General features: G+C 38.6%; 2 protein-coding genes across 2 annotated transcripts in view; one reads left to right on the top strand and one right to left on the bottom strand.

The window, feature by feature from the left end:
* The first annotated feature begins 1178 nt into the window (after positions 1 to 1178).
* ggh (gamma-glutamyl hydrolase (conjugase, folylpolygammaglutamyl hydrolase)) lies at positions 1179 to 4863 on the top strand. Its single transcript, XM_053342014.1, has 9 exons — positions 1179 to 1490; positions 1698 to 1806; positions 1941 to 1991; positions 2662 to 2746; positions 2830 to 2968; positions 3144 to 3250; positions 3462 to 3552; positions 3656 to 3790; positions 3902 to 4863. The coding sequence occupies exons 1-9, from the start codon at positions 1361 to 1363 to the stop codon at positions 4018 to 4020; spliced, it is 966 nt and encodes a 321-aa protein (XP_053197989.1). The 5' UTR covers positions 1179 to 1360; the 3' UTR covers positions 4021 to 4863.
* Positions 4864 to 7120: 2257 nt separating this feature from the next.
* LOC128382037 (dipeptidyl aminopeptidase-like protein 6) overlaps positions 7121 to 27232 on the bottom strand; it is a 131106-nt gene continuing 110994 nt past the window's right edge. The window contains exons 8-26 of the mRNA XM_053342013.1: positions 24966 to 25086; positions 18601 to 18755; positions 18410 to 18507; positions 17802 to 17925; positions 17577 to 17615; positions 17120 to 17227; positions 16784 to 16875; positions 15440 to 15487; positions 15219 to 15337; positions 13964 to 14014; positions 11679 to 11777; positions 11507 to 11576; positions 10161 to 10355; positions 9585 to 9639; positions 9231 to 9330; positions 8391 to 8449; positions 8225 to 8297; positions 8037 to 8110; positions 7121 to 7270 (exon numbers count right to left, since the gene is read on the bottom strand). Coding sequence (XP_053197988.1) covers positions 7121 to 7270; positions 8037 to 8110; positions 8225 to 8297; positions 8391 to 8449; positions 9231 to 9330; positions 9585 to 9639; positions 10161 to 10355; positions 11507 to 11576; positions 11679 to 11777; positions 13964 to 14014; positions 15219 to 15337; positions 15440 to 15487; positions 16784 to 16875; positions 17120 to 17227; positions 17577 to 17615; positions 17802 to 17925; positions 18410 to 18507; positions 18601 to 18755; positions 24966 to 25086 — 1830 coding nt within the window. The remainder of the gene's footprint in view (positions 7271 to 8036; positions 8111 to 8224; positions 8298 to 8390; positions 8450 to 9230; positions 9331 to 9584; positions 9640 to 10160; positions 10356 to 11506; positions 11577 to 11678; positions 11778 to 13963; positions 14015 to 15218; positions 15338 to 15439; positions 15488 to 16783; positions 16876 to 17119; positions 17228 to 17576; positions 17616 to 17801; positions 17926 to 18409; positions 18508 to 18600; positions 18756 to 24965; positions 25087 to 27232) is intronic.

Below are 27232 nucleotides of genomic sequence, written 5' to 3'. Positions count from 1 at the left end.
CATAATTAATATCATTCTTTTTTTGCTCATAATGAAGATTTTTGTGACTTCTCATGGTCTCATCAATGCTTTTTTAATGCACATTTAAAATGTTTAATATCAAAACTTACATAGGGATACACTGAGAAATGAGATTGTTTTGATACTACATTTTAACCTTGAATTTTATGATGTTTTAAATTATTTATAATTATAATAGATCATCCAAAAGTTTTAGTTGACAGTTTAATTTTCCAACTGTGGCCTAAATTATAGGAAAGTTTAATCAAATAAGACACTTAATAGGTTTACACCATAAATCATCATGTTTGACCTTTCACATTTTTTATGAGTTTTGCAGCCACCATAGGTTCTCCTCATTGACTGTATACAGAGATCCCCAAAAGTAAAACCACAACATCAATTGCTCCCTGGTGCCCCTTGGTCCAACAAGAATTACCCTGCTGACTGATATGCCAAAAAAAACTTTGCTTCTGAATATTTGCAGTAGTCTTTTTTCCACCGGTCCCACCCATGAGTTCCCATTCAGCTCCGTAGTGGGGATGGAAGTAGTGACAGAGAAGAGGATGAGAGGAAAGCTGCAAACTATCATGGACAATCCCTCTCATCCTCTCTATGCCGAGCTAATGCAGCTCAGGAGCACGTTCAGCATCAAAGTGCTTGGGGGGCTCTTTCATACCATCAGCCATCAGACTGTACAACACCACAGTTCCCAGTACCTCCCACCCCCACTAAAAATACTGAGGCTGTCCTAACTATTTAATCCCAAGAACATTGCACACTTGTATATACTATCAGGAATTGATGTAAATTGTAGATTTATATAATTACAGATTATTTTACACATAGATTGTTTATTATCTATCTATCTATCTATCTGTGTATTTTTTTTATCACTTCCACCATTACAAGGCTACTGTTGTGTCAATTTTGAATGTCTACCTTGGGGACTAATAAAGATAGCTTACCTTATCTTTGCTTTTCTTGGCTTAAATACAGTTTTACAAATATAAACCCTCCATGGGTCAAAAAATCATAATAGAAAGAGTCATAATTGACCTTGAGGTGTCATGTGAACAACTTTTACATTGTTTACTTTGGGCTGCAGTGGTATTTTTCCATTGCAGTACCATCAATAACCACTGAGACATCCAGCTTTTATAAACCCTGGGGTCAATGATTGTCCCTCACGCTTGAAGGGGGAAGGTGTACTCATTTGGTTGTCATCTGAGACCTCACTAGTAGATCCAACTAAATAGTGCACGCTGCTCCTTTAACGTCAAACGCCGTGCTTTTACTTTGAGGACACTGCGCCGGAAGTCTTGTCACCAACAGCAACAGCAGCATAAACAGAGGCACAATGGCGACAATCAGTCGTGAAACAGTTTGTTTTGGGTTTAGAAACCTACTCATTTTGTTGTTTTGCCTCTCGGTTACTTGTCTGCCGTTTTTTCCCACAACCCAAAGGACAAATGACAAACCTATTATCGGTAAGTTTAAACTCACACACACACACACACACACACACACACATACACATGCAAGTGACAACAAACAAATGTACCTGTGTTTAAAGTGTGTTTTAGCATTTGTAAGTTAAAGGTGTTTCAGTGTGTCAACCTCACATAACTGCCAAGCCAGTAAAGTGATGGTAGAAGTATTTATCAGGCTGTTATTCTCCCCCCCCCCCCCTTTAGGTATCCTGTCTCAAGAGTCCCGTTCAGTTCCACCAGGCAAGACATCTTACATCGCTGCCTCTTATGTAAAGTACATGGAGTCAGCAGGAGCCAGGGTTATCCCTATCAAGTGAGTTGTAGCCTACTATCTAATCAACTTGATAACTGTCAGTCCTTCATGTGACAAGAAGTTTTGCAACACCCAGTTAATTAAGACAGCACATTTTAAAGGAAACCTACAACTTCTCTTTTTCATTTCTGCAGGATCAACCAGACATTGGAGGAATATAAGAAAATCTTCAACTCCATCAATGGGTAAATGTGGTAGGCCTATACTGCTGCAGTAAGCAGTAAGCCTCAGTATGCAGTATATAATGTGATATATTAATGTGCTCACTAACCAGTAGGGCACAAGTTAAATACAATAAATAATTAACTGACCTCTGATAATAATAATAATAATAATAATAATAATGAATCTGCTGGCATTGATTATGTATATTTCAGAGTAGGATTGATGAATTGGACACAATAACAAAAACTTTATGATGTGTTCAGCACTGTTGAGAACATTTTAAAGGAAATGTGCAACAAATTAAGTGGCTCTTTTCTCAGTATAGGTTATCATGCATTTCACCTTTGTAGTCTTGCATAATATGGCATGGTTAATGACTGATGCACTGACTGCAACAACAGTAAATCAGCACTGAATCTCAAGAGAATCACAAGTTTTGTAATAATTTGCAATTATTATTATTGTGCATCACTAATGACAGTGGTACGACAGTCATATTTAGTATCCCAGTATTTTTATGGCAGCATTAGGCTATTTAAATATGTACAAGACTCTTAGCCTAACCCTAACCCTAACCCTTTAGATTGTGGGGTAGGGTTTTCTATTATGTTGTCTAGCCTGTATGTGTTTCCATTGTGGTGATAATCTCTTTGTTTCTTTGCTAATGACTCCATTCTTCTTTGTTAACAGAGTCCTTTTCCCAGGCGGAGCTGCTAGTATCACTTCGTCTGGTTATGCCACGGCTGGAAAGATCTTTTATGATCTTGCTATTGAGGTGAAAATGTAAACTAGAGTAAACTTGATTTTTCTGTGTTGATTATGTCAGATTATGTTGCAATGCTGTTTGTGATGTTTCAGGCAAAGGACAGAGGTGTCCATTTTCCTGTGTGGGGTACCTGTCTTGGATTTGAAATGCTGACTGTTTTGACAAGTGGAGAGAAGTTACTCACAGGAACCAATACCAGCGGTGTGGCATTGAATCTGGACTTCACTTTGGGTATGCCTTCTCCTCAATGAATGTACACATATTTTCTGCTTCACATATCTTGTAATATTGAGCAACAATATCCAGAACTGAACACAATACCTTAAGATCCTTTTCTTGTAAAAATGGATCTTATTGCCTGCAAAAGTCATTTGTTTTTATTAATCATGCTTTGACTCATTTGCAGAGGGCTTGGAGAGCAGGCTGTTCAGACGTTTCCCAGTTGAACTTCTGGAGGCTTTGGCTACTGAGCCACTGACTGAGAACTCTCATAAGTGGAGTGTTTCAGTGGAGGTATGTCATTCACCAAAATTGTGATGAGAATACTGTAGGCTTCACTCAACAACATGATCAATATCGTATAGCAAAGAGTGCAGAGTAAGATCCAGAGTCTAAAGGGCAAATAAACAACAGATTAATTACAGAATACGTTTCTGAGAACATAGAGAATGGAAAAAAAGAGAAAGGAGGTGCACTGAAACTATTTTTTCCCCCTTTCTTTTAGACTTTTAACACAAATCCGGAACTGAAGAAGTTTTACAAAGTTCTCACCACCAATACAGATGGAATAACAGAGTTTGTGTCAACAATGGAAGGTAGCTATGAATCATCTACTGTATGTTGGTAAAAGTTTACAGTAAAATGATACTGTGGGAATCTGTTTTAATGAGTACTTGCTATTCTCTTACACCTTGACAGCCCATCATTACCCAATTTTCGGGACACAGTGGCACCCAGAGAAGAATGCATATGAATGGACCAAGCCTTACATTCCTCACTCCCCAGCAGCAGTCAAAACCACTTTCTACATGGCTGAATTCTTTGTCAATGAAGGTAAGAACACAGCATTTTCTTTACATTTCTTTTAAACTCTATTTCTAGTCAGTTACTGCATGGTCCAATCTTTGTGACCTGTACATCTGTTTTTGTTTTCCCTCCCTACAGCCAGAAAGAACTTTCACAAATTTGAATCTGCAGAGGATGAGAGCGCAGCGCTGATCTACAACTACGACCCGGTTTACACTGGGCAGTCGGGTCCCTTTGAGCAGAAATATTATTTCTAAAGCCTGTTTGTACAGTGCTAGTCCTTTACAGCAGATGATTGGCTGTTTCAGTCATGTGACTTATTTGACTTGTTTGATTTTGCTGCTCTCTCCAACTGTTAAATCTGCATCCAGACAAGAAGTACACTGGAAATAGAGTAGATTCATACAAACAACATTAATCTTGATGTAATGCAGGATTAAACAAATATGAATCATACTTTGCAGATGCTGTAGCAGGGTTTAGATGAATATCACTGCAGACTGCACATAGTGACACTTTAATGGCATTTTGCTTGGTTTTATGTGAAATTTGATATTCTGTATCAGATGATCGAATGGATAGTTATCAACATTGAATAGACTTTCTTAAGTCTAAGTTAATCAATGTTTTTTAATTAAAAGTGGATTCAATCACTATGTGTAATGTAAGGGATTGCTTGTAGTGATGGATCCATAGAGAATTATGGAGTATTGTATTTATCTTCAGCTCATTGATTTTATGTGAATGTATTTCAGTGAAAAAGCTAAGATAAACCAACTTCATACTTCCTGCTCAGCACCAAACCTCAAACATACCTAGCTTGTGAACGTTGTGGAGCGTTTAGCAGCTCAGACTAGAGTCAGGATATTTCTCTCAGGAAACAGAGATGAAAAGAACTGGACTTCATTAGAAACTGTCCAAAGACTCTAAATGAATGCTAATGTTATCCACAATAGGGAATTGCTCGCTAGTGTTGGATGTTTGTATAGTGATAATACTGTATGGTTATGCCTCGGCTTTGTCAAAAACAAATCTATCAGTACAACTTTAAAATGTACAACAACAATAAAAGATGAACAAACCATTGAAGACTGATAAAATATCTATTTTTTTATTCTAACATTTACCTTCATGCCACAATCTGCCATTAATCTCTTTCTATGCTTTGGATAACAAAGTTGAGCATTTTGGAAAAAGTCCTCAACCGCTGGCAAGAAAGTTTGATGTTGCCATTGGCATTTAAAAGTCCACTTTCAATTCAAGTACAGCAACAGGAGAACAGAAATGAGTAGTCAAATGTAACTTCGAAAATGCTTTATGCACAAATAACACTCAGGTAATATTGTTCTTTTTTTTCTTCTTTAGAATAAAATTATATTTGAATAACATTTACACATCAAGCTGACGAGACTGGGATCTCAATCACAATACTACTGGAAATGTAATTTATGCAATCCAGTAAGGAACATTCAAGATGTCAAAATTACCATGTGGAACTGAGCTATCAGGGATAGTGCTGCAAATAACCTCTTTAACATGCTCTGAAACATAACACAAATGGTCATTCAAATTAAATAGAAAAACTAAATAAAATGGAAAATTACATTTGTGCCTCAAGAATTCTTCATTTCATATGACATGACTTGGACTCTTTCCCCCCTTTCATATACAAATGTATCATTTCTTGGGGTACAACTCTAATCCTAATGGCTTCTTGCCTTTGCCGTTTTACAATACATTTACTGATTTATGCCAAGAGTAATTGACACAGCAGTAACAACAAACACTCTTGTCTTGACTCCGGGTATAAATTTACTTACCGTTCATTAATGTCTTTTCAACAATTATGCATGCAGATTCTGTACATTTTAGCTTGGTGTTATGATGTCATTGATTATACAAAGGGCAGGGGCTCGAAGTTTCAAAGTGATTTTTATCAGTGATTTTCTTTTTTTAAAAACTCAATTTTTTCAAATCAAGTGTTTTGAAAATATCTTTTTTTTAAACTTGTGCTAGAAAGACATTACTTATTTCAAGCCATAGATTCAAATGGATATTTGAGATTCAGGAAATATGCCTATACTATGGTTTTCTTGCTGAGAGTTAGCCATTAGCTTAGCTTAGTGTGAATACTGGAGGCAGGGGAAACAGGAAACCGCTACCCTGGCTCTGTTCAAAGACAAGAAAAACCTGACTTCTAGGAAATTCCAGCACATAACCCCGTCTTTTTTCCTCCACTTCATTTAAAAAAAAAAAAAAAAGTCACACACACATAAATCAGTGAGCTTTAGAGGTGCTGGAAGGCAGGTTTTCTTACATTTGGACAGACTTCATGCTAAGCTAAACTAATCAGCTTCTAGCAGGAGCTTGATATTTAATAGAGTTGGATAGCCTTGTTGTAGTATCTAAATGCAGTCCCGCAGCAGGATGTTTTTCTGACAAAGTAAGGCAGTAAGGTGACTAAAACAAGTTAATGCTTTTGTTTTTTCTTGAAGGATGTGATAAAACGGAAGCGTCACAACAAAGCTGTTTTAAAACGACAATAACAAACCCATGGCATTTTTTTCCTATCTCTTCCAAACATTTTGCAAGCCATAGAATTCTGTCAGCATCACTGAAAAAACGTAAAAACGAGGCAACGAGATGAAACGAACACCAGGGCAAACATATGCACCAAAGGAAAAATGTATCCATAGTAGCCGAGTGAATGTTTGTGTGCTATTTTACATACTGTAGGAACAATCGACACAACCACAGTCCAACATAAAAAGTTCTTCACAACTTTAAAAATAGTAACATTTCCTGTATCCACACAATTTCAGACACTCCATACAAACACTGCCAACCAGTGTTTTTCATCAGGTGTCTGATTTTCATTAATATACAAGCTCACAAGTTATGTGCTATAAGGTGTTCCGTCTCCTTACAGCTTGAAAGTCTGTGTGAGAGCTGATGCTTTCTCTCTCCACTGCTGTTGAAGGAGCTGGTCCATCCTGCTGTACAGGAGACAGCTTCCTGTTAAATCAATCAGTATATTCCAAAACATCATGTCAAGTCATCAGTCTTGGTTGGCTCTCCAGAGGGCCTTTTGGATCAGAACTCAGAGCAGAAGATGAAGGAATGAGGATGGGGTAAAGGAGTCGATCTGTCGTCTGCTGGAAAGGCAGTCTCAGGGTTCAGCATGCGGACATGGAGAGTCCAAATGCAGTGAGTTGAACCAAAACAAATGGAGCAAGAACAAATGACAGTTGCATATTGTGGATAACTGGACACCAGTGTTGTGCTTGGGCATGTTGGACGGAGTGAAGGTTGGTCAGAGGGATGAACAGGAAGGATTTGGGGCCCAATGAGACCAAGCTAACCCTCGTCTTCACTATCTTCCTCCAGAGTCTCCTCAAACACTCTTTCTGGTAGCCTGAAGCATTCCTCAAAGAAGTTCACCAAGGACTGGCTGAGGTGCTGCCTTGTTACTTCACTGTGAATAAAGTGGCCTTCATCTGGGTAGATCTGAGAGATAAAAAAGAATAAAGTGTGAACATTAGAGAGATGCATCTTTGACCACAATCAAAGGGGATACAGGTTCATTTCATGCACAGATGGTTAGATTTCAATAACAGGAGGCTGTCAAAGAGTGAGAAACATGACTCTCATCACAAACATCAGGTCTCACTCCACACCACATCTCTAGAAGTTTTTGATAATTTTGAGATTTTGAAATATGTTGTTTGCCCCAGAAAAGAGTGCCAGAGATGCCCTAGATGAAATCTCATTTTGTCTGACCAACAGGACAAAACCAAATATTACATTTTCAGTGCAAAATAATCGGACTTGCATTTTTTGTCCTTCTGTTGATCAGCTAAGCAGTAAACGGCTTAAATTTACAGCTTGAATTTTCAAAGGATATTTTAACTAAGTTATGTTCACATGTGTTGCCCAAAAACCTATTAGAAGCTACTTGAGAAAAAACAAGATTCAGGTATGTTACACAGTAACCTATCGGTCAGTGATAAACTACAATGAAAATTCAGCTGCAGTGCATTATATCTTAATTGGATTAGTCCTAGTGTTAATGCAGGATGCCCATGAAGGTCTGATAATCTCATTATGTGAAATGAAGGCATTGTGTGGGCTAATCCTCTGCCAGCTGTGGTATTCCACAGGGATCACAGAGCTCCCAAAGGTTGGAGAATAACTGAACCAGGAAAAGAGACAAGCAAGGAAATTGGATCAGCAGCAGTTGTAATTAGTTAGGAGTGAATATGAAACCACATACCTGTAAGGTGTAGTTGGCCTTTTCATTGATAAGTTGAGTAATGAATTTTGCTGTGTGTTGGAAATGGACTTTTTCTGGGAAAACAGAATGAAACAGATGCCAAAATATCAGCTACTGGATGTCTGTTATCTTCATGTAAAGTTTAAAAATATATACTTTTTGTAATGCTTTAAAAATGACATTCCTACCATCAGCTGTTGGATGGATAATAAGAAATTTCTTGTCCTTGAACTGAGATGCTCGGTGTGCTAAATTTGCCATCTGAGGAGAAATTCAATTATAGTAAATCAAATGGATACTGCAATAATAATCGCAACTGGAATTTGAAACCTAACAAATGCAATCAAATCTTACTGTGTATGCCCTTGGATCAGGTTTGGGAAGTCCGAGATATCTCTCTGAAAAAGCAGAGGCTGGAGAGGAAAGAAGGTTTCATTTAATACAAAATTCAATCAAAACCTCATTAAAAACAAGACTGCTGATTAATTTCTATTTGTTTCTTTAGCTGTTCTGAGTCACATACACTTTTTCCATATTTCTTTTTTTTTCTCTCCATATTGAAATGTATTCACCCATCTACATATTCCTTAGTCTCAAAGCTGTTGCAGGCTGTCTTCATTTACAATTCTCAACTTATACAGTGTCAGTGCATGTCTCTCACCCCCTTTGGCAAAGCGAGAAAAATCAAATAGATGGGAAATCAGTCACACCGCGACGCCCAGCTCCTCCTTAATTTGCAGTTTCCTGACTCAGTGCGCCTACAGCTAGAAGAGCATCGTGTCTCTCTTTCTGTCATTCTACCCTTACACACAATTCTGCATTTCACACATTTTAGTCCCTTTGGGTAGCTGAGGTGAGGCTGGTGTAGTTAACTTTGTCTTGAACTGTTATGATTGGGTTCTTGGTATATCTGCACTATCACATTGATAAGGTGAAAAAGCTCATCTCTATTTCTCACATACATATTATACACACATATAGTCACTGAAATAACTCTATAGAGGTAAAGGTGCTAGATTTCTTTCTTTTTTTCCATTTTAATTCTTTCTGACAACACAGTGGAGCCTTAATGATTATGTAGAGGCTGTTTGTTTTCTACCTTCTGTACAGCAGAGTCTACAGCTCTTTTGTATGCAACGGATAAAAACAGTAAACAGATTTTTAAAATTCACTGCATACACAAACATGCCTTACCATATAATTCAAAGTCGGTGATTGGCGAGAGGACAGCACCACATTTTACAGGCGATTGCTCCCCACTGACCAACAAACTGGTCACATAGCCGCCATACACCTGAGATACAATAAACGCTTGTTATCACAGAGACTGAGAAGCTGCACATTTTAACATAAAACAGGATTTTGATTAATTTTAGAAACTGAACAGCTTGAGGAAGACAGGAGTGTGGATTAATCTATGCAGGGTCATTTTTGGACACACTGCAACCTGTCAGGTTCCTGAGATAACACTCCTAGAATACAATAGTCCAGCCTGGATGTTAACAAACATGCATGATTCTTTCAGCTAAAGACTGAGACTATTCTTACCTTTCCGAAAGCCCCGACTCTGGTTTTGTCAATGTAAGGCTCTTTAAGAATAAAACTGTAAAAGATAAACATGGCTTATGGTTAGGTAGAGCTTTTCCATTTTAACCTGTTATATGTACTGTCTCACAAGGGCAACTATATTGAAATAAGGTATTTATAACAGATTACAGCCGTGGGTAAGCATGCTTGGGAAGAGTAAATATATTCTGTGTCTCATGGCATATTTTCCATTTGTTGAATGGATTTTGAGAGGCTTAAGCCACTTGTTTAAATGAGAGTTTGCTCATTTGCATCCTGATTGAGTGTTTTTCTTTTGACATGTGCAATATGTAAAAGCAGACTGTTTAATAAGCCAAAATACAGTCTGATTTATAAATCTTTTTATTGTTTTTCCAGGAAGATAAAGGTCTAAGGCATGTCTCAAAATGTCCCAAAAGCATGGGAAGAAAGGGTTTGGCATTTTTGTTGGAAAGTCAAAAGACCCTGAAGGGACTCTGAAGTGAATTCTGGTGTTTTCAGTAAGAAGCTGTAGAAGATGTATTTTTAATGTTTGATCAAGTGTCCTGCTGCACATACTTGATTGCTTCCTTCTGATCCTGTTCCTCGAACACGCCAAGCTTCTTCTGGATCCGGTGCAGGAGGTTGGTGCCGTGGAAGCCGCTGCCTCGTCCATCACATCTCACCACGATGGCGCCAAAGGTGCTGACCAGCACTGTTGCCCAGTCCATGTGAAACCGCTCTGACACGATCTGGCCACCAGGTGTCCCATCGCTATATATATACACACACACACACACACACACACACACACACACACACACACACACACACACACACACAACCACAGCAGTACAGCAAGTAAATTCAAGTCAAGTTTATTGTCGTTCCAACTCTACACAGTAGCACATTTCATTTCTCTTAAAAGACCTACAAATAGACGTTTGGATTCAGAATAAACATGACACATCAATATAAGAAGTTATAATAAAAGACACATATCAATAGGACAAGAACTATCCATAATGAAAAAGTGCAAAAGTACACTGTGCAAATCACTTAAAGTTGAATGGATAAATATAAAATATAAAGAAATAGCTAAAAATGGATGTGGCAATGTTCCCTCGGTTTAAGTAAGAGCACTAGTGGGAATAGGTTTCCATATATTATGAGTTTAATGTGTCTTTTATGGGACTCTGTGGGTACACAAAATCATCCACTCTCTGAAAATTGCTTTTCGATTTTCAGTTGAATGTGTATAATTTTCTGTGGGCATATCTGGCAGTGAGCTACAATGTACAGGGTAGTTTGGAGGATGAATCTGAACATTCAGCAGACACGTCATTCAAAAACAGCCAAGTTTACAGCTTATTTAAAGCTATTAGTATTGCAGTCTTATCATTAAAAAATCTTACTGACAATTTTAGGACTTAAACTACTGCTTTTTTTAAACTGCAATACAACAAAGATGCAAAGAGAGGGAGGAACAAGCCTCTGAATAAAACACTAAAGTTGAAAAGTTAACTGTATTCCAACTAAGGCTAAAGGAACAATGTTCATAGATAAGCCGTCATGATCACTTTCATAGGATTGGAAAATGGGCATACAGGAAATTGTGGAGCATTAAGAGCCAGACCCTGAAAAGTCTCAATTTAAGCTGCAGAGTAAAACATAGTCAGAGGCCTGAGGAAGGAGAATGCTAATGAAAGGATGGAGAGAATAAATTTCCTCATTCAGAGCGTAATTATTATCCAGCTAGAGCAGAGGACAAAGCAGCACGTCTCTGTGTTAGATTAACATGTCTGATTAAAACTCCATCCTCATATAACTCAAAGTGAAGCGTGGACACAAGTCGACACTTCTCACAGACTCAAACTTTTTCTTTGTGTGTGTGTGTGTGTGTGAAAAAGTACTCTCATACATACACAAGCAGGAGCAGCGGGTAGTGTGATGTTTCCATGAAGCCGGCGGGTTTAAGGATCTGCATCGATAAAGCTGTAATGCAGATACAAAAAAACGATATGAATGCTGTTTTAGGTAGCCCTCCTTTATTCAGACAAACTATCATTACTATTGATAATGACGCATGATACACACTGTAGTCATCCATGTTGATATCCTTGTACTCCACAATAGGCATCTGCATAGAGTCCAGGGCCATCCTCAGGTTCTCATTGGTCTCCAGTTTATATACCTCTGCAATACCTGTAGAAAGATAAATGATAGACCAATGATCAGTTCACTGTTTAGACAATATTTATGTATGGATATGTATCTGTCAAAGTTTTGATCCCTGGCAACCTAATTATGGCAAAATCACTACTGGTAAAGTGTAAAGAAATTTATATTTGGCATTCTCATATTTCCCAGTCCACTTAAAAATCTTGAAATTAAAGCCAGACTTCACTGGATTGCCACTTAAAAGAAACATTTCAAAATTATATTCATCCATTAATTTATACTAGTTCATTTGGGAATATGCGTACTAAAATACATTTAAAAAAAAACTCCTCAAAAGAATATCAAAACCTCTCATCCTCCCAAACTTTCAGCATGAAAAACAGACATGACTGCTGTTGATACTGTGACCTGGATTCTCTGAAGGCAAACTTCACGCCTTGAGAGGTTGTCTAAAAAAAGCGATCCAGCTGTACTTAACAGCGACAGCAGGCTTGTGCAGCACTAACTTTATCATCCTTGGTTGCTATGAATGCTGAAGTTAAAGAAGAATCAGTAAACATTGTATGTTGGGAATAGCTTGTAGTGTAAGCGGTCAAAATGCAGCATCCAGGAGGGAAATCAACAGACAGCTACCACTGTTGCCCATTCTGACAAACTCAGATAAAACTTGCCAGGCTTCCAGGGGAAAACTTCAATTAAACCTTCTGAAAGGGAAGAGAAGAAGAGGTACTCCGTCTGGATTACTGACAGGAGCTGTACACAAGAACCAGTGTGTTTCTGTTTGAATGTATACCCTAATCTAATATGACCATGTATCAAGTCTTTTGCTGTGTGCATAGTCTCAGTCACATTTGAGGCAAACAATTTATTATTGTTATTTCACTTGTCATAGACTGAGGTCATTTTGAAATGTAAAAGCACTAAAGCAAGATACTTTGTGATCACTGCATCCTGATTGAATTTTTTTATGACACTTACCATATTTTATATATATTTTAAGTCAGCCATGCTATTTTCTGTAGAATTTTAGCCATGTTGAGGTAGAAACATTTTACAGGGGAAATTCAACACTGTGAATTTGATGATTTGTTAAAACTAGGTCACCTATGTAGTAGGAATGTGAAATAACTTTTTGAAACTGCCCTTAAGAAACCGCCCTTAAGAGGAAATGCTATGATATGCATTGCATCAGTTAGACGGACTGACTCTACTGATGCTGTGTAAAGCAAAGCAAAGGCTAAGCAGTGTTATATATTTAATTTAATGTCTTTATCAAAGTCTGGATATATCATAAAGCTGCACAAAAGTTGCTGATGGACAGTCCAAACACCTCCAAATCTGCATTTCAGCTAGTTTTGGGACATTGGGATGAATGAAGGGGTAAAAACTACAACATATCTTTTACCTATTTTGATGATGAGGAGTCAGATCTTGACGTCATATCATGACACTATTCTTATGCTGATATTTTAAAGTCTTTAGTAGTCTGATATCTTAGTGTCTGCTTTAACATGGTAGTTGTTAGTCTATAGTTTGTAGTCTAGAAATCAATGTTTGCCAGCAACAGCAACAACATGGAGGGAAGGTAAACATTGTTCATTTGCAAATACTATCAACACTGTAATGATGCAGGTTGAAAGTCAGCAAAGCTTAACTTTAAATGTTAGGTGGAAATCTGGGGAACATTACTGCACTTACAATAACGCTGCCAAATGATTAAATACATCAACATAAGCTGCAGTAATAAAATTTCATTGCTGCTGTCACAGCCCGACTCTAAGGGAGGACAAGAGGAGAGGAAGTCAAGAGCACTGCCACACTGTATTTACAGACTTAATGCAGCCATCATATTGGTAAAAAGATGACACTAACTGGCACACACACACACTGCAGTAATCATATAATAGTAGGATGATATTGCCAATGGGCAGGTTGTAATTTAATGAGCACATCCTTTGTGAAGAGTAATGTGATTACTGCCATCATGCCAGACTTGGCTTGTAGACAAACAGTGACTCAGGTGGTCACTGTGTGCAACAATGAAAACACTGCTGCTTTGTTTTGACAAGGTCATTTTCAGTGTAGTTATTATGCTTATGAGTACAAGGTCACTTGTAATGTCTTTTAACATAATTTAGAGTCTTGTAGATGCAAATATACGTGATGGTTGTAATACTCACTCTCTCGGTCTTGTGTCTCACTTTCTCCGTCTCTCTGTGTCTTGTAAATGGATACAAAAGGAATGTCCGGGCCTGAGGAAAACATCAGAAAGTTTAAAAAGGTTTCCATATGTGTATACTGTCATATTCATCCATGTCATGAGGGGGTGCTGTTCTATTAGATATTGCTTTTCTTTTTTTAAATATACCAGTGAATGGGAAACACTCTGAATTTGAACTTTCCTCTTTAAACTGCTGCTATATTTAATGTCTGTTCAGGCATGCAGTAGTCTACATTAGTCTGCATTTTCTGATTAATGCTAAGTCTCCTGCAGTGATGACACACAATAAGAAGACAATTGAAGTAAAAACCAGAGAGAGTGACACCCCAAACCTTTTGTCTGGCATACAAAGAGGGAATTCTTTGCTTTTTCTATTTATGTAATTCAATAGCTGGAAAAGCTTTTCCAAATCTAGGCCACAAACAGAAGCAAATTCTCTCAAGCTAAGCCCTGAAACCTCAAAACAGGGGGAGGGGGGAACAGCAAATGAAGTGATTGATGCACTTAGGAAATTGGGAACACAGTACAGGAACATTGTGAATGTGTATGATGGGAAATACACCAGCTACTAGCACACTCACTCCATTTTTTCTTCCCACTCTCACTTCTTGTGGTAATGATATAGGCTTATCAAATACATTTAGAAGATCATTGACCATCAGTGAATAGCGGTGATGTCTGGGGCTGGGGCAGCGGAGTTTGGTGGCATTAAAAGTCATTGCCTGTTTGATCTGAGTTCAGTGACGATCACCTAGTAAGGTTCATAGGCGATTGAGACATAGTTGTTGGGTCAGTGATTAAATATTCAAGATATTTAATATTCAGGCTTAAATCATAGACATATTCTGATTCCATCGGGCATGCTTTGACATTTATGACATTATTTAAAAGCACTTTGCTCATCCGTTTGGTATTTCCATGGCTAGGACGCTACACATTGATCAAAGGTGGATGGAGAGGTACTGCAAGATGGTAGTTCCTCTTTTTCTGCTAAAAGCCAATATGTCTATTTTCAGCACAATGTCACTTTGATTCCCCAACTTGAAGATGGAAAAACTATCTCTTAAAAAGGTATGAGACAACTATAGTAACTGGCTCAGAGGATAATCACACCGCTCTGATTCGTGTGTTCCACTTTAGTAAACCTTTTTTGCTCATAGCCCAATTTGCTGACTCTGTACTCAATATCTTTATGACTGTGTTGTTGAAATAGAGTCCCGTGTGTCTATAGTTACCTTGGCAGTTGAGCAAAAAGTAGCTCATGTTGTGGCTGAAAGAGCCGCTGATGTAGCCACAGCTGTCGTACAAGGCACATGATAGACAGCGACGGTTGAATGAACCAAATGTGTCCGCACTATGGAAACAAAAAGAGAGGAGTTACTTTTCATCTGAATAAGTGTCATTTCCAAAAACTCAACAGCTGATACAGTATAGAAAACATTGGAACAAGCATAACCTGTACAGATGTCTTCGCTTCGGACCATCTTCAGTGCTCAAGAAGTATCTATGTTGAATGAAACAAACACAAAACAAGAATGTAATGTAATAGCATGAATGCATAGATGCACAATACAAACCACACTAGTTTGTTGGGTTATATTTGTGAGTTTAGCACACTGTGTTCCCAACTCAGCTTGTGGGATAGAAAAAAGCATCTGGAACATACATGCACTGACCCAACTGCCCACTAAAATAAATGTTTCATAAATGAATGATGGAGCAAAAAGAGGGGATGACTCCTTTTAGAACAGAAGTAGGCCAAATTTTTACGCCCTTAGCGCAGAGGTCTTTGGGTGTTCTTTTGTGAAGTCACTTCAATGCTGGGTACAAAGAGTTTCTTTATGTCTTTGAGCGTGATTGCAGGTGTGTATGTGCGAGATCATGTTAGCTCACAGTCCGATCATAGTTGCCTTGTGGCTTGATGTGTGGGTGTGAAATTATCTGGGAGTGATGGGGATGAGTCACATTCCTCATGGGTGCAACAGAGAGACGCAGAGTGTATTTACACTGAGCGCATTCAGAGGGGTTTATTGTGTGGGATTGTGTGCGTGGGTAGCACACCATGAAGCCTGCAACAATAAACAATAAGAAGAGCAGTTGTCGCAAAATCCTGTCTCAGAATATACAGAAGTCACAGATTATTAGGATTATGCATCACACTCAGGTTCGCTGTGTTCTGTCCATGGTGCTGAAACTCTGCAGGTTTAAGCACCATGGAGAGAGACAGATATGTTTCTGTGTCTCTCTCCATGGTGCTGAAACATTCAGCCCATTCTCTCTCCTTACATTTACATCTTCTTCTTTTTAAGTTTTAAATTAAGTTTCTTGTCTCTTCCCATTTTCTTATCACATGTAGGTAGCTGCAACACGTATTTTGTAAAACCCAAAACTCATTTACAGGACACACAATAAAAAAAAACAACTTTAAAAGATGTTTTCTGACACAAAATGATTCCAATAATAATCATCATTAGTGTTCAAACTATGTGCTGCTCATGCTAACTTTTTCTGCATGTGTAACCTTAAAAAGGCACATTAGGACAAATACTGCTCTGATGAGTTTATTGTGTTTAGCTGAAGTTAGAGAAACTGGGATCAGCTTTAACTTTGATGCCTCTGTAGGCAAAATCTGTAACAGAAGGACAGATTGACAGAATTTAATAAATGTCCAGTAAGCCAATGACTTTTGTTTGCTTCTAATTAATTTGGACCCATATGAAACTACTACAAAAGTGTGATAAACTGCTGTTCTTTGAAGTGACTGGATTGGTGTTGGTTTGGGTGGTGTGTTGGTGCTTACATTAGCTGGCTGTCCTCATTGTAAGCCAGGACTTGGGTGACATCCCAGTCTCCAGACGTGATGGACTGCAGCGTGTCTGTACTGGTGTTGGGCTTTGGGTGCAGAAAGATTCACAGAAAGAAAAACTGTCAATTTTATATATAATGCCTAGTGTTTAAGACAATAAACACAGGCTATTGCCCAATATTAAGTTTGCATTTCCAAGATTAAATGAAGTTACGATGAAAAATATGAAATTTAAGAAGATAAAACACTATTAGTTATCATTCAGGGCACTGGCTAACAGAGAGAGCATTCACTGAGAAAGTAATACAGGAAAAGTGCATATTATCGTACCTGGGAGATGGACATGGAGATGTGGAAGAACTTGCCCCTGCCTCCTTGAGGAATGGCTCGGGTGAAAAAAAGCTTCAGTCCATCTTTGGAAAAAAGAGGCCTCTCATTCTAAAGACACAGAGGAGGTGATGAAATCATTTATTTACTACAATATAAAAAGTAATCAAAAGTACCCCCAGAGCAACATGCAGTCACTTCTTAAAGGCCACACAAAAGTTTTTAATCTTAATTTGAGGAGCATCATATGGCAAATAAGAATATAATCACCAACAAAATCCATTCAAAACAGCATGTAGTGATTACATCCATATATCTTACAATACATACTTTTGATAAACATAACAATGTCCACAATGAATCCATGTCCACCAAAAATTAAATTCTGTCTCACAAAATAAAAAACCTTTAAAAACAGAGACCTTTAGCAACTTGCATTTGGATGTCTCATCATTCTCACCTGCCTGTGAAGCCATCCTTCACTTTCATCCTCATGTTTCTGTGAAGAAAAGTTTCCAGGCTTCAGTTTGCACATGAAAGCAATACAGGGTCTCTGATCTATACAGTACACTACACACAAAACACACACACACACAAAACACACACACACACACACACACACACACACACACACACACACACACACACACACACACACACACACACACACCAGACTGAGGCGTACCTTTGTGCAGACCCCGGTTGTGGCCTCACATAGTGTGAGTATAGATATGTTCTGGGCTCTGTTCAGCCAGTTGATCGCCAGTTTAGTGGTGGTGGCCCATTTCACCATGGTCACATAGTACTCACTGCAAAAAAAGAAATTATTCATCAATTAATTTATATGTTTGCTGCAGCGTTAGGATTGTGAGTTATTAAAATGAGTGAGACAAAAATATTAGAAAATTACTTCAGAAAGTGTCAAAATATTTCCATGTACTAATTGTAAATTATGATACAATTCTCAAAAGGCATGAAACTTTAATGATGTCTCGCAGAGATATTGAGATACTGGAGCTTTTAGTATAATGAGCCAATGCGAAGGAGGATGAGGAGAAAAAAAGTGTATTAATACAATTTGAGCAAATGGGGGCATTACACTTAATGAAACACATTAATGCAAAATGTACCATTGGAAAAATACAATTTACAGCATCTATAGAGGATATGCACAATGGCAGAAGCTGAATGCACTCAAAGAAAAAAAACTGAGACATATTACACACATGAGCAAAATACTCAACAGAGTACAGCATTTCACGGTTGACAGATTTTACAGTTTGCACTCCTCACCCTATCCTGGGATCATCAGGTCTCCTCATCTCAATGGTGTGAAGAGGACCATTAAGGTTCACAACATACAGAGTGATGACTGGGTTCTCCTCACCAGCCTGAACACAAGAGAAAAAGAAAAATATGTTTAGTAGTAGTATTCACTTCTAGAAAAAGGTGAAAATAAAAGAAAACATCTAATCCAGTCTTACCTTAGGGTAGTGGTACTCTTTCCCCATTGGGTAAGGTGTGCCTGTGAACATGGGCAACTCCATCCTTGGAACCAGGGTGTCGTTGATCGTAGCGTATGCCAACCTGGCACCATCTGGGGACCACCAGTGGGCAATATGGGACTGGAAAATCTCCTCTGAAATAATTAGAAGGAAAAAAAAAGGCCATCAATCATAAAGACAGCGAATAAAAACTTTAACAGCAGTGGCAAGTTAATTACATGGCTGCTGGCCAAAAGAATCATACTGCTATTATCTACCAGGGTTGATAGGTGTTCTGGGAAAAATATATTTTAAAATGTATTAAACGCTGTATCATTAAAAGTACATTTTGTTTCGTAATCACCCTCTTTTCAAAGGAAATTCATACAATTGCAAGAATGCTATTGGCTAGCATTTTATATTTTAAAGTGCTAATCACTGCAGTACTGAGCATTAAAAGCTCTTCACAAACAATTTCATCACCACATAAGCTTGACAAAGGGATATAAGTAAAACGTCCTGCAAAATTTTAAAGTTACTCTATCAGCAATACACTCGACTAACTCTTGCTTGACCCGTTTGCTATATTTGGTCTCTCTCTCTCTCTCTCTCTCTCTCTCTCTCTCTGTACCAAATATTGAAGTCATAAATCAAAACAGCTTTTAATCTCAGTGCAGCCTATCGACCAAAATAGAACTCGGCAACATTTCCTAGAAATGAACCAAACAGCAATTTTTCACCAGGTACAACTACACGGTGTACCTCACCAGATAACAGATTTTTTGGTTTGATGTTACATCCGTGTGTGTGTGTGTGTGTGTATGTACGTGTACCATTTTCAGCTACAACACTGAAACTCACTTTAACTCATTTCAGACTTGTAACCGAGAGGGTTCCCTTGAGATCCCCTATACAGGTGTGTGCATTTGTAATTATGTAGCCATCACACACGGCGACAGAGAGAAAATAATGGGGGACAAGAGTAATCTATGTCCTTCAATTCTGCTGCTACACACATACAAGTGCCTCTGTCAACACACAGTGAGTCATTAAGAAATTATGCAAATAAAAGCTCACTGAGGGAACTTTTGACAGCATAAAGAATGGCCATGACAATTCTACTTCATTATTAAGTCAGTGGTGACAACGCAGACAGCATCAAAACTGTTGGACTTATTGTTACAGCATGCCACTAGCTACATTTATATCAACTTCTGCAATTAAAATTTCATTAATGCTGTTTATCCGAGGGACTGGGTGCTGGCTTCAGGGAATTCACAGACATCAACTACCAATTAGCATTTTCATTAACTGTGCACGCTTGGTGGAATTACTTGATATGCAGCATCATTTGACAAACACCCTCAGTACATACACTTATGTACATTTGTTCTCTAATGCAATTCTGTAAAGGCAGGAGAGCACAGTCTATCCTACAGTAGCTTTCCACTGTATGACGGTGTTAAACTAATTATAATGCAAAGCATCTCTGTGCCAGTGACATGAGAAGAAACAGGACTAATGGTCGTAGCTCACTCTCTGATGATCAACAGAGCAACACAGCACAGCATTATGCTGCATTTGCTAATAACAAAAATAAATAATTAAATAAAAATGATTTCCTGCATAGCTGGTTCCACTGCTGGCTGCCGACTTCACCCCTGGCAGCTTAAAAAGCCTCCCATGTGGAGTGGAACAGCTGGGCTCTGGGGTCTACTAGTCAAGGACAAAGTGGTTAAATTTTTAGAAGCTTACGGATACGTAGTGTATGTGGTAACAAAAGAAACTGAGTGAACAAAAGAGAGAGTGAGTAATAGTAAGTGAAGGGACTGCAAGCTAGCAATCATTTTCTTTCTCTTAAGTAATAATATCGTATCTCCCTCTTTCTTCCAGTCGCCTCTTCGTGATGATTACCAGGTGAGCTGTTGCAGGCTCATCTCATCTCTCCATGCTCTCAATCCCGCTGCGCAGACTACATTATTCACTAAGTGGAGGATATTATTAATGCATGAAATACCATGAGTCAAGTGGCTAATGGGAAATAATGAATGCAAGGTGACCGATTCAGGCAAACTGAACTAATGAGAAAAAGAAAAGATAATGAAATGTCCCAGGTGGTATTTTCTTAATTTTAAAAAGAGGAAATGCAAAAATATATGCCTATTGGAGATATTAGTCATAGAGTACAATATCATTGTAGCATGTGATGAGTGTTCCTATATCATCTCTCCAACAGAGGGCAGCAGTGTCACATGCAAAAATCCCAAAGCAGAGCAGCAGAACAAGTACAGAAAGAAATGCAGCTTTTGCTCTGAGTTGTTAGTATCTGGTGCAGATTTGAGGTCACAAAAATCTGTTTTTTTCAGTCTTGTGTTCCTGGACATTTATAGCCTGTAGTTCACCTCACCAATCCAAAGTAACACTTGCATCAATTCTATCAATCAGAAGTTGAGACAAAACTAAATTCAAGAAAATCTAGCTCGACTTAATTGCAGCAACTGCTTAATTTACCGTCATTTAACTGAAAGACATCACAACAAATATTACTATATCTGCTTGTCATGGTGAAATTTGTACGCCACTAATTTTCTCAAATTGACAGCGGAGACACACCCTCCTCCTGGCTTGCTGACAAGGAGACATAGATTGGTAAGATGATCACATATCTTCTGTATTTATCAGCTAACATGCCAAAAAAACATGCCAGTGGAACAGCTGCTACTATAAATACAGTACAGTTATCAGTGTGCTGACTGAGGTGACGGTGCAAGTGATAATTGAGCAAGAACAAAGAGGCACATGACAAAGCGAGGTGGGATTTTGCGGAGCGTCTTCAAAGCTTCATCTACAGTTTCAACCCGAATAGAACATTTGTGGATGATTAAGGATGAAAGCAGCTATAACAGTAACATGTTTTTGCAGGTTTATTTTAAGCAAACCGAGAAGGAGAAGAAAGTAAATGAGAGGATTTAAACTCTCATGTACTTTAAATATGTACACTGTAACAGTACTGCAGACAAATTTTACTTTGAGTGGCAGACGTGTTCCTGAAATGTCCTTTTTTTGCTCTCAATCTTCTGTGCTGAATTTGTCTCTTTCTATGTTCCCTTCAGTGCTCAGATTTTCAACACATCACTTGTTGAGGCTGAAACAATGTGAAAAATATATAAATTTGCTTTTGCTTCATGATTTCAAATGATAAACAAGAGTAGAACCCTTGAAATGTATTAATTACCTTTTGTAAAATATGGCAGAACATAGTGTTGTGAATATTGTTATAGCTACTGGAGACAAAGCGTGCCCAAACTTGGCTTTGAAAAGCTACAGGTAGTTCTCCAAAAGTTCTACAAAATCATTTTCAACTGTGTGCTGTGTCTCACGTCAGTTGCAACTTGTATTCCCACCAAAACCAACATTTGTATTCCCTTTATTAATCTTTTCCTTTCCAGCACACACAAGTGTTGATTATGTGGTTACTTAATGCCCTGCAGGCTCTGCCACAAACAGAGCGATAAACAGAAACAACCCTACGAACAAGCCTCTTGATGCACACAGTCATCTAGCCAAACATCTATGGGGCAAACATGACTCAAAGCAACACTGGGTTTTTATCTCTGCGCACCAGAGCCCAATAAACAGCTGTTTCCTCAGGCTGCGTCACACTGCAGGATGTGTCAGTATCAGTACAGCCTCAATAATCAGACAGCCGACAGATGACAGAACACTTGAGACTCTCCTGAGGCGTTGTGGACGATTACACACAGCTGACGGAGCTCTTGGCTGCGTCTTCACTTTTTAAAATTTTGCTTTTAATTTTTTCTTTTCTCTCTCGTCTCTTTCTTCCTCTCCTTCATGCACACACTACAAACACGCAGACACACATTCAAGGATTAAGAAAGAAATGCAAACCAGAGGATATTCAAGCCAGGGAGATTATTTGCCAACCTTTCACCCCTTGGCATCAAATCCGCCGCGCAGCGACAGGCAGAGCTTAAGACCTCATTTCTCCTCAGCGGCAGTCTGAGCCTCAGCTTGACCTTGGCCAGAGCAGAGCCTGAGTCATTAGCATAGAAAATCTTCTGCCTTGCAGTCTCACTGATGAATGTAAACATTACACAGCCTGGCACGGCTTCTAAGCTCCCCTGCAGATGCTAGCATCACCACTGGGCTATTGCCAAATCTATTTGCAGGCTTATAGACCTTTTTTCAAAAGGGATTTATATAAAATGAATGAAAAGGACTACAACTGTATTACTAAAAAAAAAAAAAAAAAGAAATAACACTAGATGAAAATAAATGAAGACATCATCATCGGCTGCATGGAATGCATTTTGGCATTTTAATTCCAAAGAATGGCAGCCATATGTGATTGTTAAAGATTTCATTCCTAAACCATGCACATTAGCATGATGCTATAATAGCCTCTATCCTTCTGGGAAGGCTTTCCATCAGATTTTGGTACATTGCTGCAGACATTTGCTCCCATTCAGCCACAGGCGCATTAGCAAGGTCAGGCACTGATGTTCAGCGATAAGGGTCTTGGAGTTGGCATTCTAGTTCATCCCAAATGTGCAAGATGGGGTTGAGGTCACGCCTCAGGTCCTCCATACATAACCGGTGGCCTGGCCCAAACAAGAAAAAACTGCCCCACACAGAAGTGTCCAGATATACTGTACAGTAAATAGTAGTAACATTGTGTGCTATATTAAGATAATAAAATAACTTTCTCCACTGTTATCAGTCTATAGAAGGACTGAAAGTACATCACAAAATCACATAAGCAAAACGCAATCCTATTGTTCTACAGCACACTGCTATCTAAACATCATCAAGCAGATTCTGTATTTTATCTCTGTGTGAAAGATTTATCTGGTCAGTAAATGATGAGTGTAAATTACCAGGCCTTCTGCAGAGCATAAATATGAGTCAGGGGGTCAGACGCTGCAATATTGCGTTTATTAATGTTTAACTGGCCCAGAATGGATATTGCTCTTGAAAAGATAGACATGGTTTCAAATGTCAGCCTGGCTAATGCACAGATAAGAGCAGCCGTGGGTAGACTAAACTAAATAAAAACAGAGCGGTCCTGCAGGAAAAGCAGCCACACAGCTCTGGTCCTGGTGCTCTGCTAACCTCAGATAACCTCTATGTCACAGCTTTTAAATCTTCCTTGGTGGCATTCAGTCACATTATAAAACAGATATATAAAGCTGTATACTGTTACTCCAGGATTAACAACTTGTATATCATAGGCCGTCTCTCTTTCTTCTATCTCTATATCTGACACTCCCCATATCACATCTCACACCGTTATTAAAACACTGTTCTACTGGAGCAGAGAGTGCACCCAGTGCGGCAGATATAAATTCATTAGTTGAATGCTAAACACAGTACCTGTCCCTTTTTTTACTGCAAGGCACATAAGTGAGCTTTGATCGGTGGCGTTGACGCTTGGAGAGCAACATGACATCTGTATCAGAGTGTGTAAGACGCATACCACTGCTGAATTAATGCAAATCAACTGATGTAGAACATTCATTCATTTTCTGAGCTGTGTAAAGCAGAAGCACATTGACAGAGTTTCCATTTTAATTTACCTGCAGGAAATCAAATGCTACATGCCGAAAATACTAATGTGGCTGCAGACACTGGGGAGTCATACTGTCTCATGTCATTACTTGCTAATACATGGGGTTTTGCAAAGTATTCAGATTACAGGAATGGGTGGAGATGGAGAGCAGCAGAAAATACATTTTACATAGTGACACACTATATTGGTTATCATGACTAAAAGTCTGGTTCCCAACATTTGTACCCCTTAAAATAAAGCACTGTACGTGTTACCTCTCCTTTCAGCATTATTATGGATCCCACCGCTTTTCTTGGCACCACCTGTCCTACTCTATGCTTCTGATTGGCTTACCCTGATATTCTTACTTTAACCAATCTCACCCTTCATGCCTAAACCTAGCCAAGCACTGAAGGCAACAAGTACTAATCAGTCAGAGGCAGAGTAGGGCAGGTCTTGCCAAAAAAGCAGTGGGATCCATAATAATGCCACACTGCATGTTGTATGTGTCATGATTTGTGAGTAGTTCCAGCAATAAGTGGTTTCCCCTCCTGTTTCATTTAAAAAAACATTTAACAGGGCCTGAGAAAAACAAGAAAAGCTTCTGATAATAAGTGTTCGTTGTTTGACCTGCTTTCAGTCATTATACCAAGCTAAGCTAACCATCTCCTGGGTTTAGATGAAAGTTTAACAGATATGATAATGGTATCCTATCTAACTCTTGGCCAGGAAACAAAACATTTTTACCAAAAGGTCATAACTACTCCTTTAATGGCAACACTTTTTTCTGCCTTACCTTCATACAGCCAATCACTGAGTCCATTGAAGATGACGCCCTCTTTGCCAGTGGACACCAGCCGAATAGAGCGACTCTCCACCGTGGAACGATAGTAGATATTGTTCTCAAAAATGAAGATCTAAAAGAATCAAAACAAAAAGGAAACACATTGAATCCAGTTTGGTATTGGCAAGACGGGAGACAAGGAATATTTAAACTGTAAAATCAAGGATAAGAGTCTCCTTTCAACCTGCTGAGGTGTAAGATAGAAAATTCCTTTTGGCTCTAAGGACAATGATCTGTAGCTGACTGCTGCCTTCGTATAGGGATTTACCTTGCATTCAATACGTTGTTACATCACTATTATTATCAGCATGCATAAGAAGAAACCTAAGGATAGTCTGATAATTCTACTGACTGACTGAGGTGGGAGACCCGGGTTAGGTAGAAGTCATTGTATCATAGGCTTGATCAACTCTGGGGTTGCAACACACATTAGCATTGGTGTCTTTTCAATTGCCAGGCACAAGAGATCAGAGCTCATATTGGAAGTAGCACCTTTTTTATTTGAGGATGTATTTGACAAAAGTGTAAAGAGAAAAAAAAAGGAGAAATCTTTTCAATTTCAGATAAGACAGGAAACCTTGGGACCAGATTTCGACTTTGACGCTCTCCTCCACATTGTGTGCCATGATGGGAGAGGCCTGCGGGGCTTTCCAGATAACTGAAGGTCAACTCTTTCATTACAGAGAATAATAGATCATCAGCAACAACGGTGAGCGTGGCAGGGCGGGGCGGCTCTCAGAGCTGGATTTTTAAAATGTTACAGCCTTAATGCTATGCTGAAATCAATCTTAAACTATTACAGAAAAGGGTTCACTCAGTATCACAAGGATTATGGAAACTCTTGGCCTCAAGCTCATATCATAGTATCAGTTTGTGCATGATTTCCCCCAAAAAATATTCTCTTTGAGCAGTCAAAATGCTGACGATGTATATCAGGAAATCAAATACTGATGCTGCTGCTGCATATACATTTTTACTTCTCTTTATAGAGTAAACAGGATCTAACAGCTACAAAGACGCTACTACAGCTACCTCATGAACTTGCACTTTTTAACATTTTAAAATCTTTTATTATACAGAATGTAACAGTAAAGTGGAATGTATAATACACAGTGAGAACTAGTTTTCTTAAAATTCCTCCAGGAAACCCTGCATCCCTTTAAAGGTAACACAGAATCTGCCACAATTAGTTTCTCTTGAGGAGACACGAGCTGCGGGCCCATGTGGTTTGGTGTCACTTCGGTGCAAATGGAGTCTGTGTATAGCAGCTAATCTAGGCCACAGCACAGAGAGAAGACCTGGCCCCATTCTCTGAAGGAAGGTAGAACGCAGCTGCTATCCACATTTAACCTCGCCCAAATATTTAGAGCAGATTATATCTACTACTTCAGTTTGGTTTGTCTGGGCTGGTGAGAATGAAGCCTGAACGCAACTGAAACTGAGTAGATTCCTTAATCATTAATATTTGGCTCTTTTACAACATGAATGAATTGTCATGCTGTTTAGATATGAGTATGGAAATTTAAAAAAACTAAAGGAAACAGTAAGGTTTTAGAAATATATTAATGTGCTCTTACTGTAACTGGTCTTAAAGGGGCTAATCCACCAATTTCAAATGTCAAAGTCAGTATATTCAATATGAAGTGTATCTCTTTGCCCATAAATACCATGCTGTTATGTTTTCTGGAGCCCTGGAGAAGTTTTGTCAAGTCAGAATGACACAATTTAGAGAATCTCGTCATGGAGGCAACAAATTTGTCACAGAAAAATAGTGTCACAAATGGACAGTGGGAGTTTGAAAGCCATGGTCATTTACCAGGCAGGCAGATAGGTCTTACATAGGACTCTAACAAGTTGCTTTTGAGGGAAGTGAAAGCTCCAAAGCAATATTTCAACAATTTTCTAGACCAAAGACTATAAATTTGCTCTGAAATGATTTGGACAGTTTTGTTTACACATCGATCTTACAAACACACATGCATACATAGTCCCTCTCAAATGTAATATGAGAGTTAGAGCGTACAACCAATAACAGATTAGCCACCTACAAGGATCAAGAATAAGAAACATGCCTCTGTTAAAAAGAGATGCCTCTAATTTGCCAAATAACATGACTTTCTAGCCTAAAAACTTGCTCAACATGTGGCTGGACAGCTGTGTTTGTGAGTGTAAATATGTGTATGTATGTGCTCATTTGCTCATTGCTTGATAGGAAAGTA

This window comes from Scomber japonicus, chromosome 21 (genome assembly GCF_027409825.1).
Source record: "Scomber japonicus isolate fScoJap1 chromosome 21, fScoJap1.pri, whole genome shotgun sequence".
In the NCBI taxonomy this organism is placed as follows: domain Eukaryota; kingdom Metazoa; phylum Chordata; class Actinopteri; order Scombriformes; family Scombridae; genus Scomber; species Scomber japonicus.
This window is presented reverse-complemented; position numbering and strand designations above follow the sequence as displayed.

Excerpts from the sequence above, each read along its gene's own strand:
- ggh (XM_053342014.1), top strand. The coding sequence starts at position 1,361 with ATGGCGACAATCAGTCGTGAAACAGTTTGTTTTGGGTTTAGAAACCTA. Across the intron at positions 3,251-3,461 it reads AGTGGAGTGTTTCAGTGGAG|ACTTTTAACACAAATCCGGA; the intron begins GTATGTCATTCA and ends CCTTTCTTTTAG. Across the intron at positions 3,553-3,655 it reads GTTTGTGTCAACAATGGAAG|CCCATCATTACCCAATTTTC; the intron begins GTAGCTATGAAT and ends ACACCTTGACAG.